The 16686-nt window shown below is 42.2% G+C and overlaps 5 protein-coding genes across 5 annotated transcripts in view; 2 read left to right on the top strand and 3 right to left on the bottom strand.

Moving 5' to 3' along the window:
* LOC104815750 (elongation factor 1-alpha-like) overlaps positions 1 to 2513 on the top strand; it is a 2839-nt gene extending 326 nt beyond the window's left edge. Inside the window, exons 2-3 of the mRNA XM_010544294.1 lie at positions 705 to 1186; positions 1279 to 2513. Of these exons, the coding sequence (XP_010542596.1) occupies positions 725 to 1186; positions 1279 to 2166 (1350 nt within the window). The 5' untranslated portion in view covers positions 705 to 724 and the 3' untranslated portion in view covers positions 2167 to 2513. The remainder of the gene's footprint in view (positions 1 to 704; positions 1187 to 1278) is intronic.
* A 238-nt stretch (positions 2514 to 2751) lies between these two features.
* On the bottom strand, positions 2752 to 6282 carry LOC104815748. The gene is made up of 7 exons (XM_010544292.1): positions 5949 to 6282; positions 5528 to 5583; positions 4525 to 5429; positions 4222 to 4420; positions 3772 to 3963; positions 3323 to 3696; positions 2752 to 3082 (listed from the first exon to the last, which is right to left on the bottom strand). Exons 1-7 carry the CDS (start codon positions 6146 to 6148, stop codon positions 2942 to 2944), a joined length of 2067 nt encoding a protein of 688 aa, XP_010542594.1. The 5' UTR covers positions 6149 to 6282; the 3' UTR covers positions 2752 to 2941.
* Positions 6283 to 6364: 82 nt separating this feature from the next.
* LOC104815749 (DNA polymerase epsilon subunit C) lies at positions 6365 to 8568 on the bottom strand. The gene is made up of 4 exons (XM_010544293.2): positions 8090 to 8568; positions 7162 to 7246; positions 6758 to 6799; positions 6365 to 6648 (listed from the first exon to the last, which is right to left on the bottom strand). The coding sequence occupies exons 1-4, from the start codon at positions 8519 to 8521 to the stop codon at positions 6575 to 6577; spliced, it is 633 nt and encodes a 210-aa protein (XP_010542595.1). The 5' UTR covers positions 8522 to 8568; the 3' UTR covers positions 6365 to 6574.
* A 707-nt stretch (positions 8569 to 9275) lies between these two features.
* LOC104815747 (protein SAND) lies at positions 9276 to 13793 on the top strand. The gene is made up of 14 exons (XM_010544291.2): positions 9276 to 9858; positions 10462 to 10541; positions 10636 to 10707; positions 10803 to 10842; positions 11044 to 11145; positions 11238 to 11359; positions 11864 to 11996; positions 12078 to 12169; positions 12257 to 12338; positions 12413 to 12477; positions 12572 to 12883; positions 12960 to 13051; positions 13132 to 13196; positions 13385 to 13793. Exons 1-14 carry the CDS (start codon positions 9373 to 9375, stop codon positions 13478 to 13480), a joined length of 1839 nt encoding a protein of 612 aa, XP_010542593.1. The 5' UTR covers positions 9276 to 9372; the 3' UTR covers positions 13481 to 13793.
* Positions 13794 to 13964: 171 nt separating this feature from the next.
* Positions 13965 to 16197, bottom strand: LOC104815746 (CASP-like protein 5A2). Its single transcript, XM_010544290.1, has 4 exons — positions 16012 to 16197; positions 15279 to 15624; positions 14640 to 14772; positions 13965 to 14448 (listed from the first exon to the last, which is right to left on the bottom strand). Exons 2-4 carry the CDS (start codon positions 15485 to 15487, stop codon positions 14257 to 14259), a joined length of 534 nt encoding a protein of 177 aa, XP_010542592.1. The 5' UTR covers positions 15488 to 15624; positions 16012 to 16197; the 3' UTR covers positions 13965 to 14256.
* Positions 16198 to 16686: the final 489 nt, after the last annotated feature.

Raw genomic sequence — 16686 nt, 5'->3', positions numbered from 1 at the left:
CTCATGCTCTTGATGTGTCGTCTGGTTATCCCAGATCCAGTCTTCTGATCGTGTCTCTTACGATCGAGGAGATTATTGGGTATAACCTTAGGGTTATTGGTTTTTATAAGATTAGTCCGCTTAGCTCAGAGGATAGAGCACCACAATTTCTGTGGTAGAAATCGGTTCGACTCCGATAGCGGCCTTTTACAATGATATTATTATGTTTCAATTGCTTGTTTCTTTGTTTTTTCAATGATGGTTAGCTATATCTCTACTCTTTGTCTTGGATCTGCTAATGTTGTTTGTGGTTTGTTGATTTTTGTAAAATGATATATTGCAGTTTCGTTTCAAAGAACAACTTTTTAAACTCTGGAATGATTATACCAGATATTTGTAATCTTGCTTCACCTAAAGCTAATGCAGTTACTAGGCATGATAATTTATAATGTATTCATGTTCTGATTTGCTTGTATGATGATATATGATCTATCATCGCAATTGTGTTGAGGATTTTGTCCCTTCCAATGGTTTTGTTGCTCAAAGAGTGATTCTTTACTGTTCTCTCTAGTCTCGCTATGTTAGTCTAGTTCTGCTATAAATATTCACTTGATGTAATCAAGTTGGCTTGGGTTTCCAACTTGTTATTTGTTGAAAGTTGTAATGGTTCCGCGTTGCAACGGTAGTTGCTGTATTGTTCTAATCATTTAGTTGTTTTGTTGCAGATTCATTTTAGCAGTTCGCTATGGGTAAGGAAAAGGTTCACATCAACATAGTGGTCATTGGTCATGTCGACTCTGGAAAGTCGACCACCACCGGTCACTTGATCTACAAGTTGGGAGGTATTGACAAGCGTGTGATCGAGAGGTTCGAGAAGGAGGCTGCTGAGATGAACAAGAGGTCATTCAAGTATGCCTGGGTGTTGGACAAGCTCAAGGCTGAGCGTGAGCGTGGTATCACCATTGACATTGCTCTGTGGAAGTTTGAGACCACCAAGTACTACTGCACTGTCATCGATGCTCCTGGACACCGTGACTTCATCAAGAACATGATCACGGGTACCTCTCAGGCTGATTGTGCCGTCCTCATCATTGACTCCACCACTGGTGGTTTTGAGGCCGGTATCTCCAAGGATGGTCAGACCCGTGAGCATGCATTGCTTGCTTTCACCCTTGGTGTCAAGCAGATGATCTGCTGCTGCAACAAGGTATTGTGTTGTGTCTGCCCTATTCTGGAATCACTGGATTAGCCCGTTAAAATCTGGATCGTTCTGATTTCTTTGTATGTGTCGTTCCACAGATGGATGCCACCACCCCCAAGTACTCCAAGGCCAGGTCCGATGAAATCGTGAAGGAAGTGTCTTCCTACCTGAAGAAGGTTGGTTACAACCCTGACAAGATCCCCTTTGTCCCCATCTCTGGTTTTGAGGGCGACAACATGATTGAGAGGTCCACCAACCTTGATTGGTACAAGGGTCCCACCCTTCTTGAGGCTCTTGACCAGATCAATGAGCCCAAGAGGCCCTCGGACAAGCCCCTCCGTCTGCCTCTTCAGGATGTCTACAAGATTGGTGGTATTGGTACTGTCCCAGTGGGCCGTGTTGAGACTGGTGTCCTCAAGCCCGGTATGGTTGTGACTTTTGCTCCGTCTGGATTGCCAACTGAGGTTAAGTCTGTTGAGATGCACCACGAGGCTCTCCAGGAGGCTCTCCCCGGTGACAATGTCGGGTTCAATGTCAAGAATGTTGCTGTCAAGGATCTGAAGCGTGGTTACGTTGCATCCAACTCAAAGGACGACCCGGCAAAGGAAGCTGCCAACTTCACATCGCAGGTCATCATCATGAACCACCCCGGTCAGATCGGTAACGGGTATGCCCCGGTGCTCGACTGCCACACCTCCCACATCGCCGTGAAGTTTGCAGAGATCTTGACAAAGATCGACAGACGTTCGGGTAAGGAGCTGGAGAAGGAGCCCAAGTTCTTGAAGAACGGAGATGCGGGTATGGTGAAGATGATTCCGACAAAGCCGATGGTGGTGGAGACATTCTCGGAGTATCCGCCTCTGGGGCGTTTTGCGGTGAGAGACATGAGGCAGACGGTTGCTGTCGGAGTCATTAAGAGTGTGGAGAAGAAGGACCCGACAGGTGCGAAGGTGACAAAGGCAGCTGCCAAGAAGGGTGCCAAGTGAACGTTGTTGGTCCAAACTCCTACTCTATCCGCAGATGAAAGAAGTAGAATCTTTCAGAGTGTTTCGAAAGAGGAAGACTTGTTACTTGTTATTCCTGGTTTTTATTATTGTTATTTTGCTGTTTTGCTTTTGAGGTTTTTGTGGTACAGCTTCGTCTCTCCGTCGTGTGAGCTCCGTTCTCGTAACTGGGTTCTCGATCGACGGTGGCGGCGTTAAGCTTCTCCACTGAATCTCCGATGGCAGTTTTTGTTTCTTTGTTCTTATGTCTCCGGCTCTGTTCCGAACCTTTTTTTTTTCAAGTGTCTTTGTTTTCCGTACCTTTATATGACCATCGCTTTCTGCGTTTACTTATTTTGTTGGCTTATTATAATTTTCCGATGAGATTTTGTTCTAACTCTCTTTTATTGTTCTGTACAGTAGTTGGTGACAGGTGTCGGCTGATATCTGTAGAATCCATTACCATTAGGGAGAGAGGTCTACAATATCAATCCAATTTTCCCATTCTTTTCCAAGCGTTGTATAACAGATTTGCACCCTTATAGCCCAAAATGTTATTTAGGTTATTAGTAGGGTTATAAGCAAAAATACTAAAGAACAATAAGATGCGTTTTGCTTTTATCATTTTCCTTCCAATCCTGTCGCATGGTTTTCTCTACTGTTTCCCAAACCAGTTAAAATAAAAACTATCTCTACAGCTGCCAAAACTTGAAGCATCTCTCAAACGAACAACTACCAATTCGATCCTCAGATTCTTCTTCCTCTTCTTCTTCTGGAATTAATCATCAGTTTCGGATTCAAGAACTTGGAGAATGTTGAGAGCAGAAGAGCCAAGGTTCATCCCACGAACCACGCCTCCGTACCCTTCATTGATTCTGTGACACATCAGCAACAGAGAGTCCCAAAGCGCCGTCCTTCCCTGTTGAACGAAAAAGGAAAACCACAATACATAGATCCTCATCAAATTTTTCACTGTAAAACTATGAAACTAGTCAGGGATAAGAATTGGTCCAAGAATCATCGGTTCACTGAATCAATATCACTTCTTTGGAAGGAATCAAATCATGTAAAAGGATGTCCCCCCAATTATCGTGCATCCGTTACCAATACCAATGAAAAATGCATAAAAAGTTTTTAGAAATGAACACAAAGCACCTACCTGAAGGGAAAACTGCAGCTTCTTATCCCAATACAAGGCAAAAGAAGGGGGACTTTGCTTGTCAACAGCTAACACACAGGCACCCGGGTGGAGAACTGAAGGAACGCCCGATACCAATGCAATGTACTTCTCGGGGAATCTCTCTTTGGGTGGGAGCACCCCCAAGAATAGCGGGTTCTTGCTAGCCTGTGTTCCAGTATAGGAGCTGGGATCCAGATGTAACATCCACTTCGGGTGTTCCAAGAATGCGCAGAACAAGTACAATAGCAGATGGGAATCAGTTGGAAGCTCCAGGCTCCATTTTTTGTTCTTCTCGCGAGATTCAGCTCTTCCGTTATACTCATAGTTCTTCACGCAAGTTCCTTCGGCAAGTTCTGCCAACAGCAAAGATTAGTATGGACATAAATGAACCGAGTAATCATTTAGAAACGACATGTTTAATCAGAAACCTCTTATTCTTTGCACAGTATAATCTGCCGGAATGCTGCTGCGTGGAAGTAGACCCTTGGCCCACTCTCCTTTCATCACGGCCTGAAGCCTCTGATGCTCGGTTATAGCATCAACACACCCCTGCATGACAGGTATCATAGCAGCTTGTTGTTGCTGTTGCTGTTGCTGCTGGTTCTCGGAACGCAACTTTTCTGCAGATCAGAGCTATCTTTAGATACAAACATACCAGAGATCCTTAAAATGACACTCCAAAACCGTTTCTCCTTGCTTCTCAAGTTCTCATGCTTTATTCTGCACTATGTTTGAGGAAAGCCAAATCTATGGTAGTTCAGTCAGTTTTAGATCAACAAATGCCCATTCTATCCATGTACCTTCCCAATAGCACTTCAAATTGACAAGAACAAACTTTTGAACCATATCACCTGGTATTTTTAAGCATATCTACTTACGCATGGAAGAATCAATAGCTTGTACAAGGGATGCACGCAATTGATGAAGAACTGCATCTTCATCGAGAGAGTAAGCTGATTGCCACCCCTTAGTCCGATCAATTGGTAAAGCAGAGGCAGCTGTTCCATTAGCCGGCAAATCACTTCCAACTTGACTCACTGTGACTGTAGCACCTAGCTTTGCTGCTGTTTGCATTACCTGCATATGTAACAAATTTAAATGTTTCTGGTAATATAGAGAAAATATGAAATTTTCATTTTTCCTTCGATAAATTTAGTCATTTCATGTCTCCAGATACGAACCTGAATATGACTGATTTCGACCTTGCTAAGCAAAGGTTTGAGCAAAACCGAGGAAAACCACTGCCTAAGTCGGTCACGCCAGTATTCTATCCGAGGATAAACACCCAATCGCTGAAAACCTTCAATAGCCTCTTCTAAGGACATTGGGGAAGGAAAATCAGCCTCTCCTTTCTTTGGAGGAGTTGTAAATTTCTGAGAACCAGGAGACATCCTGACTGGTCTTAGTGGTGTAGTCCTACTAGTGCCAGATGCAGTAGCTGAGCCACCAACCGTAGTAGGACTAGCCATGCCAAAACTCCCAACGGTTGGTGGAGGGGTCAGCAACTTTCCAGCTGATTCAGTGAATTTCTCATCTATTTCAGCCAAAAGTTGGTCGAGTTGTTCCTCCGTCGATACATCCTTCACAGAGCTCCGCTTAGCAGACCAAGGACTGGAAACAGCCTTGTCCTGGCCAGATGAAACTCGAGTGGAGGAACCTGGCGAAACACTTGAAGGGACAAGATAGAAAGACGGTGAACCTGCTGTTTTGGATGGAGTGCTAAAAGGACTAAGTTGATTCGCATTCCAACCACTCGATCTGTCACCACCAGCCACAGGTTTATGTGCTGAACTAACAGTAGTTTGATGTATTGGGACAAGCGGCTCCGATGACTGAAGAGATTTTGATTTGGGAGGTTTCCTTGGAGATTCAGATACCGGTGGCTGATTGGCTTTTGGCTTGACCCCGAGAAGCTCAAGCTGACGGTTTGTCAGAGTAAACCGATCTTTTGCTTCGTTGGATGACAATTTAACTTCTGCTCCAGCAGTAAAAGTTGCTCTGCGTAGAGACACACCTTTGGCTAAAGCAGTAACCATTCCAACAAATACTAAAGTCGCCAACGCCTGCAACGCCTTAGCTAAGGCATCTGAGGCGGAAAGATTGAGTACAGACTTCAGACACAGACAAAACAAAAGTCTACGTACATAGAAAAAGTAAATTTCCCCAATAAAACATGCAACTTACAAGCTGTCTCGTGGGATAAATTTCCAATTGTTAAAGCATTGATCAACCTCTTCTCCCTGCAGAGATAAGCGAGCAGAATATCAGTCAAAACTGAATTCCAAAAGACAAATTATCGCCAATTTTTATCATTGATTACTCCTGGTCAGTTTTTTTCTTGTCCCCTCAAAAGTATAACTATATTTTCTTCGTTCATCCCCAGATACGGATACACCCGTATCAACTCATCCATAAGACATGCAGAAAAATAATACAAACTCTGCGTTTTATCGAAAACCCGGCGAAACCCATTTCCTGTCTGATAGGTGTCGGAAACCAAACAAATCCTCAAACCCTAGCCCAAAACCCAACGCTAATATCCTCCCACAACAAGACTCTTGTCTTCCTAACTCCAACACGAAGCTCAACTACATCTCGAACGTACCCGGAGATAAAGTAGAAGAGGAAGAAAGCGGAAGCCGTAGAGAGAGAGAACACAAAGAAGAGGAAAGATCTCGAAGGGCGGAGACTGTTGGCGGTCCAAGCGGCAGCGAGAGTAGGGTTCCGGTACACTGAGAACTTTGACGGCTTCGGAGAAGGAGATGAGCCCAAAGTGCCTCCACTCTTCTTCGCATCGGAATCCATGGCAGAAGCGAATCTCTGGAGAAATCCAAAGCTAGGATTTAGGATTTTGGGGATTCTCCGATTTCGTCCCGTCCGTTGTGTAGCAGCAGGTGACGAGCCCACACCTTTCAAAGGGGTTTCCAGTCTGAAAAGATTTATTAGAACGATGCATCCATTTTGGCCAAGACAAAAACCTCCGACTCTGGAAGAGTCTTCGAACCTGGACAAAACGACGTCGTTGTACCAAAAACAAGAAACTTCCTGACACGGTTCGAGTCTTTTAGAACACTTGCGTAGAAGAATCCAATCTGAACAAATAGAATCAGACAAACCCAACCAAATACTGAGCGACACATATGATTACACATTTCGCAGACCAAAAGGTAACCCTAATCGGTTCAGAACGAAATGGGCACATTGGAAAAAAGGTTTAACTACGAGAAATATTCAGCCTGCGTCTGTCACGGCCGCTTTCCATTGTTCCAATGCATCCTCTGCTTTAAGTTTCTCAGGAACATAATCTGCGCAAGAGAATTATGAATATGTACAAAAAGTGATGATTACAATAACAAGGCTGGAGAATAATCAAGAGTCAGGTGTGTGTTTGATGGGTAAGGATAACAAAAGCACCTGAAAGGAACTCATATCTCTCCTCGTTGCTCACTACAGACGCTGCAAAAGAAACGACAACCCCATTTCACAAACGTGTTTATATGCGTAAAATGTTGATCAATTTACGGTAATCGTGAAATGAAAGTGGCATTGCAGACAGATTAACTCATCAGCTTGAGAATAACTGCCGGCGGATCTTTTACATTTGCATCAACAGAGAGCACGAGGTTATCCAAAATGTTAATCATATTCTACACCTCTAACCTATCAGAGCATCAGCATGAGAAACTAATAAGTCAAAGTTCAAATGCAAAGTGCAGTTAGAATGTGGGGTTGATAGACATTGAAGGTGCAAACTGGAGGGATAAAAATCCGCTTACAGACAAAGATGAAGCGAAGGTAGTGAGGGAACGGGAACTTACAGAGGTGTTTGTAATGGATGAACTTCTTTTTGTCCTGGATCGAACAGTCATAGGCATCTTCAGAAAATCGCTCGATGAACATTTCCTATTTTTAACGGAAAAAAAATTTGTTTACCATGTTGTAAATGTCATGCGTAATATATTAGGAACAGAGATTTTGAAGAATACAACGCGAGACTGCCCAAAAAAACAAGAAGAAAGCGGGTGAAAACCCATGTACAGAGTGAACAGAAATATACATGTCAATGATGTCAGTCCTTTTTAGAGTCAATTTTACAGGTGATACTTCAAATGAAATGTTAAGGAACACATACAAACATGTGCCATTGAGGAACAAAACTGTTTACGCTATTGGATACCTTGTTTTCATAACTATTCCAAAAGAGATGAAACCTTCTTCTTAAATTTTTTTCTTCTATATCCAGATCTGGAGCAACTACAAGTTCAAGCAGATTCTTACAGTAAGCTGCAAAACCTGACCGGCCCTAACCGTGTTACAGAAGAGCAATTTACGGGAATTCATGTTCAGCCAGTGATATTAGGACTTGGTCAAGCATTTAGAACCTCAACAAGAAATTTTAATACAGCTACCCTGTGATAATAACACTATAAGCCTATGGATGAGGTAACCACATAAATCCCAGATACATTCACTGATGCAAACTGAGTATAACTCAAACTTTCAGCATATAGCAGATAATCTCCTTGTTTGTAGCAAGCTGCGAGACTATAAACCCCTAATTCACACGGTTAGCAGTTGATAATCCCAAATTCATCTGTGAGGAAACGAATCCCTAAAATGGAATTTACTCATCCACACTGCCTATGCCATATACACGATAATTCTATGATCGTAGCGTAGCCTTGTCAATTGGAAACCCTAACCGGTAAATTAATCTTGAGATTAATCATTAAAAAAACTAAATACCGTGGCCTTGTTAACGAGGAATACGGCGTCCTGCGTGATGTGAGAATTGACATTTTCGATCCTCATGATCCGCCGAATCCGATTCATCGGAAACCTACACAACTTCGCATCCTCCACGCCTCCACCGCCGTCCTCCTCCTCCTCATCATCATCATCATCATCCTTCCGCCTCGTCTTCGGAATCCCGACACTCTTCCCGTTACGACTCTTACTTCTTCCATTGCTCTTCTGAATTTTCTCTCCTCTTTCAATTTCTTCGGATTCTCCGGTCGAATTCTCGGATATCTCATACACCTCCTGCTCCTCCACAGCGGCGGCGCCGCCTCCGTTCACCTTATTCTGCTTCTTATTCGCTTTCATATTTGTAGCGCCATTGCTCCGCGGCTTCTCTTTCTCCTTGTCGTCCTTCTTCCGTTTCTTAGAAGACGCCATTCTTCCAAGCTCTGCTCTGCATTCTCCGAGAAATCAATGGAAATGGATGCTTTAACATCTGGGCTTAAAAGTTTGGGCCGATGGCTTGAATATTGTTGTAAATTTTATACCCATCACAGAAATCATGTCTCCGGTGACATAACAATAATAATATTAAATCTATAGTCTTACCACACGCGTATATATATTATATATCACAGATTTGTAAAATGGATCATCGTAATATCATCTAAAATTTCGAGAAGCAATTCTAGCATTTATGGCACATATACATTCATGAGTAGTATCCTGAAGAAACCATTTTTCTGAACTTTTTTTTATTACAATTTCGTAATTGAATATGTAAATGAATATTCAAATAATCGCAGGAAATAAAACCTGTGACAGATGATTAAAATATTGATTAGCTTAAACTAATTGCACAACTCAATAATTGTCATCATACGTTGTAACCATGGTGGAACCTAATCATGCATGGGCCGGCTTTGCAGAGCAATTCTTCTGTTCATGACACCAAACACATACTTGGGTTATAAATTATGTTTTCTTCATTGTCCAAAAAAAAACCCCATAACAGTATGGGACTTTAGGCCCAGAAGAAGATGAGACGACCCACACAAATTTTCCAAGAGTTAGAGGATTGCGTGAAGTGCACGAAACCCATTGATAGTTCTAAAGGCCGAGGCCCAAACCACGATCCGGGTCCGGCTGTCAATGGTGGATGGATCATCCTCGTTGTGGTGGAGAAGATGATTTATGCAGAGAAAACGTGCCTAATCAGAAACAGGACCACTGGTAGTTGAGGAAGACGGGGAAGAAGCAATCCCTAGATTTCGTCCGATTCTCGCGCCATGGCATCGGAATCGAGCTCTTCTCCTTCTTCCTCTGTCACCGAATTAGCCGATCCGAACACTAGTCCCGATCGCAGAGCGAATTTGGAGAGTGTCGGCGATCAATTGGCCTCGATGGGATTGGCGGAGCCAAGCGAAATCTCCGATGGCAGTCACACCGAAGACGGAGGTCGCTCCCCGGAGGAAGAGGATGACGACACGGAGATCGCGTCGGCCAACGGAGACGGAGAGAGAATCGGTGTGGCAGAGGAATTGGAGGGAGCGGTGTGGTTGACGGCGGAGCGTACGGTGGAAATGGAGGTTGTGGAGGAGCCGGAGAGCCCCACCAGCAGCGGCTACGTTGGGGAGAGAGGGAGCAGCGATGAGGGTACCACCTCCACTTCTAGAGCCGTTGACGACGATGCGAACGACGATGAGATTCAAGAAGGCAAGGTGGACGGCGAGGGGAGAGCTCCGTGGCTGCCCGGGAAACGTCATGTCGACGAGGTGAGTTTAGAACAGTTCTTTGCTTCTAATTGTTGGCGCCAAACTACTTACAGCGTCCTCTAGAGAGCCAGTTACTGTAGAAAGTATTCGGTTTCTTTCATGGATCCTTGGATTTGTGATTTCTGGGTCAGACGCCGAGAGGGATTTTTGTTGATTAGCAACTTTAGCCAATTTGCAGAACCTTGGGATTGAGGGTATCTTCTATTCTAAGTGTACTAGTAAAGTAACACATTTTGATAAGGGTGTCTATGTAAATGAGATGATTATTGGTTCCCGTTCATACGAGTTCAGAATCTGATAATAACACCACTTGGCTAGTTTTACCAATAGCGTTGTTTAATTCTGTAACTTTTTTGTTGCACTATTAACCGTGATTAAATGTTGGTCCCGTGTATAAAATGTTGTCATTCTACCACAATTGATGTTATTATGCGGAAGAGCATTGTATACACTTTTAAACATGGAATGGAATACTACCCCTCACAGCCCTCAAATGTCACAAACCTCTCCTGTACTTGATTTAGTGAGTTATGCATGTTTACCCATCGCTATTGTTTATTCAATCATCAGTAGTTAGATCTTGTTTCTGCAAATGTAATGCAGGATGATGCTTCTGTATCATGGAGAAAGAGGAAGAAGCATTTCTTCATATTGAGCCACTCTGGCAAACCTATATATTCCAGGTCTTGTCATCATCGCAGAATGTTGGTGTTGTGCTGTTAATCCTTATATTAGTTTCCGATCTGGTGAATATGAGATTCTCTTATTGGCTTTCAGATATGGAGACGAACATAAGCTTGCTGGATTCTCAGCTACTCTCCAAGCTATTATCTCCTTTGTGGAGAATGGGTAAACTGCACTTGCTCAGTTTGGTGGTCTTTAATCTTAATGGTTTCTTGTGGTCTTTGACTCGCGACTTTGATGCCTAACCCATTACTTTTCAGCGGTGACCGTGTCAATTTAGTAAAAGCTGGAAAGCACCAGGTATCACAAATTTCCAGGGCTGTCATTTTGTTGTTAAGACTGCGATAACTATAAGAGTTCATTCATCAGATGCTTTTTTCATTTGCGTTTATCTTTTGAGATGTTTTATACCGAGAGCAAGCCTCATATTATTTGTGTTCAAACATCACTACCGAACATGTTTTGCCTCATTTAAATTCGCAACTCCCTGGTCAAATTCAGGTGGTATTTCTTGTAAAGGGACCAATCTACCTAGTCTGCATCAGCTGTACAGATGAAACATATGAATCTTTGAGGGGACAATTAGATCTTTTATATGGTCAGGTAACATTGGACTGCTGCTCCATTTCCTTTCTTTTCTTTGATAGTTTTAAATTAGTTATTTAACTAACCAATATGTAGTGATATTGATGCAGATGATACTTATTTTAACAAAGTCGATAAATAGGTGTTTCGAGAAGAACCCAAAGTTTGACATGACACTTTTGCTTGGAGGAACAGATGTTGTCTTCTCTTCTCTTATTCATTCATTTAACTGGTTTGCGTCAAAACTCCTTCAAGTTGTGCCGTCTTGACCTTTTTCTTTTGTCTGTTTCTTATTTCTGAAATGGGACTAGGCTGCTGCATTCTGCGACATTCGACTTCCTTTACTGGAGGAACAGTTGGATTAGTTAATCTGCTGTTATTTTAGCAGGATACTCAAATTTGGTGTTCATGAAAAATGTGATTGATGGGGACTCTTTTGTTGTGGCTGGAATCGCTGCCGAAAGCTGTTTGAAAATTATACATAACGGTATTTTAGAGCAACATTGTTGAAGGAATAAATATTTTAACGGCAAAGTAGAATTGGTATAGGGATGAGAGGCTTCGGGACTGAAAGCTCTTATTATAAGAGGAGCCTGTTCAAAACTTTCATGTTTCTTTTCCTTCCCATTCCTGAAAGTTTGTGATTCTTCCTGATGTGTCGTCTCCCTTTTCCATCTTGATCTGAGCATCAGTTTGGAAATAACCTAACCACCTTTGAGGATATTTTCAATTTCAGGAACCCTGCAGCCTTCCTTCATGCATACACTTGTCTTCCCCTTTCATATGCGACAAGGCAGGTTTCAGGGGCCATATTGCAAGATGTTTGTGGCTCCAATGTTTTGTTTGCTCTTCTAATGTGCGGACACAAGGTGAAATCACTCCCTCAAAAGGATCGAATTAGTTCGAGTTGCATTTTCATCCCAGTTAAATAACTAGATGTTTGACTGCAGGTTATCAGTCTTGTTGGCGCGCAAAAAGCTTCTATCCATCCTGATGACCTACTGTTACTTTCAAATTTCATCATGTCATCTGAATCCTTCAGGTGAGTGCTAGAAGATTCCATTCTTCCACCCATAATGAACTAAACATTCTATCAAAATTTGATTTTACTGGTTTTGGTCTTTTGCAGGACGTCTGAATCTTTCTCACCAATCTGTCTGCCAAGATATAATCCTCTGGCATTTTTGCATGCCTACGTCCACTTCTTTGATGTGAGAATTCATAAACACATTTTAATCTCATCTGTAGCCTAGGAAGTGAAACATCATTTTCCTTTGCATGGCAGGATGATACCTACGTCACGCTGCTTACAACACGTTCTGATGCCTTTTATCATCTCAAAGATTGCAGGTTCATATCAGTAGTTTCGACATGATAAAAGTTCAATAACAATTCTGCATGAGAATGGTGCTAGTATCGAGATTCATGAACTTCTATGTGCCAGGATTCTGATTGAAGATGTTCTTCTCAAGTCAAATGTTCTTAGTGAGGTTCAAAGGTCAATCATGGAAGGTGGAATGCGTGTAGAAGATTTGCCCGTAGAACGGCGGCTTCGGCATAGACCATCATCTACCTCTCAGCAAGGACAAGGTATAAACCCACACGATGCTCATGCTCCCGAGAGATTCAGGGAAGCTACTGTTGGGACTGGGGGTCCGGCTGGACTTTGGCATTTCATTTACCGCAGTTTCTACTTAGATCAATATGTATCTTCAGAATTCTCACCACCAATAACCAGTCACAGACAGCAAAAGAGGTACGGCCATGAATCTTCCTGGGACATCCGTAAATGAAAAATCAATGGAGGATACTAATATATAATTGCCTTGTAGTTTATATCGAGCGTACCAGAAACTTTATGCTTCTATGCATGAGAAAGGACTGGGACCCCACAAGACTCATTATAGAAGAGATGAAAACTACGGTAACAATTTACTTACCCCTGGAATTTCCCATGGCTTTTCTTCTGGGTGAATTGACGTTGTTGTTCTTGCATAATCGCAGCTCTTCTATGTTGGGTCACACCGGACTTTGAGCTTTATGCTGCATTTGATCCACTTGTGGACAAGGTAATGTTGTAATTAAGAGGTTACACATCTGTTTAGCTTTAGGTATGAAACATAAGTTTGGTAATGGAGCTGCAGTGGAATTCCTAACTGGATTAGTCAATCGAAACATAGTGATAGAAACTCCTTAGGGTTTGAACCCTACGACCAAAAAATCAGATTTGACAAAAGTTTTGAAACTTTGATAACAGGCGTTGGCGATAAAGATATGCAACAGGGTGTGCCAGTGGGTAAAGGATGTGGAGAAAGAGATTTTCTTGCAGGGAGCAAGCCCCTTCTCCTGGTGAATAAGTACTCCTCTCACATCCAATTTTTTGGATATATATATATATATATTCAAAATTTTCGATTTTGGGGTTTGGGTTTTTTGGTGGGGGAAGAAGTAGAAGGGGTCAAGAAAAGAGTGTAATGTTTTGAGGCCTCGATTGGATTTTGAAGCCTATCCTCCTCATGTGCTGAGAAGGCAATAGCTGAGCCCCCACTCTTTTTTATTATTAAGAGTTTTAGATGTGCACTCTTTATTAAAAAAAAATGTTCAAACTAAAGTAAGAACTCCCCCAACCTACGGGAACTGAATATTATAAGATTCCTTTAGAGCTTGTTCGAAATTGTCTTAATTGGGAGAAATCATAACAGTGTGAGAGTGTATATACGTATGTATGTGTGTATGTATGTGTACATATGAATGAGCTTTTGGCTATGACAACAATGCCCAACAGCGGCCAACATCGTTCCACAGTTCGGTGTTCGGTTACTAAAACACAAACGATATTTGATCTGCTCAAAGCCAATTCAGTTCCACAGGAACTGGTTTTCGAAGAATCTCAAAACAGATAAATATCCGAATAACACCGCCATGTTTTTTCGACGAGGCCTTCATCACCATCATCGTCATCATCTAATCCGTCCTAATCTCACCAAAACTATACACGGAAAACACCAACAATGCCCCCAGTTGTAATGTAACCAAGAACGAACACGAACCAACCAAAAATATTTTCACACAACCGGCAGTGTATGCATACATGCATGCATACATACATACATATGCATCTCCCGAAACTCAGCGGGAAGCAAGAGACCAGAAGTTGAAGAGAAAAGAGGGTAAAGCAGCAAACCAGCTTATGAAGGCCAATGCAGTTGAAGTTTCAAACTGAACACAGTGGTTTTGAGCGCAGCTGTTGAGATCGTTGTCTATGAGGACCGTTATTCCAGCCGAAGCACATGCAGCTGCGAATGTCAGTGTCGATGTAACCTGAAATCGAAATTTTTATTTGATCATTTTACTCTTCTCATAACATATAATTGTTCATTTTTTCCCCTGAAACAGTTTATGAGGTGATTCATAAGACAGAAGCATTTTCTTTCAGTGAAATTCCTTTTCTTTTTTTCTTTTTGGTTTCTCTGTCTGTTGATTAGTTGCATAAGAAAGTGTAACAGTCTCACCCCATCACCAACGGCAAACAAGCTGACGGCTCGGCGGTTCTGCAGTGAACGTTTAACCAAAATGGCGTAGGCATCGACCATTGCCAGTGTAAGACTCCACAAGCTCTGTAAGCCAGCAGCTGCAACTAGGTAACTGATGCAGCAAATATATAAACATTACCTCAGAAAGAATGGCCTATCAAAGTGCAGTGCTAAAGGCAGACGAACACCAAAAACAGGATTGTTATATCCTAGATAAACCCTTTGAAGAAAACTAATCTAGCATGATGACATTCATTAGCATGATGTCCTCTAGAATGGGGGAAGAAGCCTATCTGGCATCAGTCAGCAGCTAAATCTTTGCTTGAACTGAATTTTGAAAAATATCAAGGTGTTTTTGATCATGTGTAAATACATACAGAGACAAAAAACAAACAAACTTGACAACCAATCTCTTTGCTGTTATATTGCTTTCTACAGGACTTGGCAGTGGAAGCAACAAAACAGATTCAAGTTCATGGTCTACCAAATAGATCTACTGGTGCCACACCTTAACCATGACCTTTTCCTCAACATTCACACCTTCTGGCCAAAAGTTAAATTGATATTTAAGGTAATAACTAACACCTAATACTGCTAGATGGAAAATGGAGCTATTACCAAAAGGCAGTGACGGAAGGGAAATCGCTCGTGGTTGCCATGACGCAGAGTGAAGCAGCAGCAAACAGAAACTGGAAGAATCGCAGTGCAAGCCCAAGTAGGGTTCCTGGCATGCCTTGTATATTGTCCATCCTGACCCGAGGCGCATTATCTGCCTCCGTGGCTGGAGGGTCTTCAACAGGATGAACCGATGCATGGCTCACGTTCATCTCTCCCTTCCCTTCCTCCACCACGACTGTTCAAAGCATCATCCTACCTTCCACACCTTCTCTTTTCCTCTTTCTCTCTGGCTCCCTCCCACTTGTGGCACAGAGCAGTGCAAATCTCCAATTCGCTGATTCTTCTCCTGTAATTACACCCAGATGAAAAAACAATTAGCCCACCACAAACAGCTGAATCATTCAAACTTCTTAGGTTGTCGTTGAAACATCTAAAGGCTCTCGGCAACTGTTTCCAACGATTGCAATTGATATGAAAAACTTAGTCGAATAATCTCCAGTCTATGTTATTTAAGGCTCTCGGCAACTGTTTTTCTCGGCTAGAATCCGCTGAAATTTCCCGTGAACCAAACAAAACGACGACCATCTCACCAGAAAGCCACTCGCCACCATTTCAAGGCACCGAAAGGCCGATTTCAAGTCCTTTTACCACCGGAACCAAACAGAAAACGTAGATCCAATGGTCACGGAAATGAACACGAAGATCGAGTAGCGAAGAGTAAGAGATCGGTTACCTGAATCGAGCAGAGAGCAAGAAATCGAGAGAAGCGACACAACCTCGGAGAACGAAACAAAAAAAAAACCCTAATCAGATTGGGGAAAAGTTAAGGTTTAAGCAAAGACATGGATCGATTGGAGGGATGTCTAAGCCGAAGAGAAAGGTCAGCAGCAGAAACCTTTTTTTTCTTGGGAGAAAAATAAATTATTCCAAATAGGAAACTGTGTCGTTAGCCATATGGTCAACGTAACTCCTTTGGTTGAGGCGAGTATACAAAAAGGGAAACTATACTCGCGACTTCATTGGCTGATCATGAAAGTGGCATTGCCAAGGGATTTTTCTGTATCAAATGACCTTCTTTTTATGGTAAATTGAAAAGCAGAGACTTTTTTTTTTGGTAATTTATGGAAATACATATGCCAAAAATTTCAATTGTTTTTTTTTTCAAAAGCATATATTCCATTATTAGGTAAACCCCATTACCCTGTAAGTGGATAAAAAAATTTAGTTTGTATTTAATATGTAATTAAAATTTGAGATGAGTTACCCAACATGGGTAGTTCAACCGGTGAAACGAGAGCGCAAAACGTTTGTCTCGTCTCGAGTTCGAACCCTAGGTTGGGGAGAGAGCGCATAATTCAAATTACATGGCTAACTTTCGGTTCGGGATTAGTTTGGGATTCGATCCAGA

The sequence above is a fragment of the Tarenaya hassleriana genome, unplaced genomic scaffold (assembly GCF_000463585.1).
Source record: "Tarenaya hassleriana unplaced genomic scaffold, ASM46358v1 Cleome24, whole genome shotgun sequence".
Taxonomy (NCBI): Eukaryota; Viridiplantae; Streptophyta; class Magnoliopsida; order Brassicales; family Cleomaceae; genus Tarenaya; species Tarenaya hassleriana.
The sequence above is the reverse complement of the archived record's forward strand: the minus strand, read 5'-3'. Positions and strand labels throughout refer to the sequence as shown.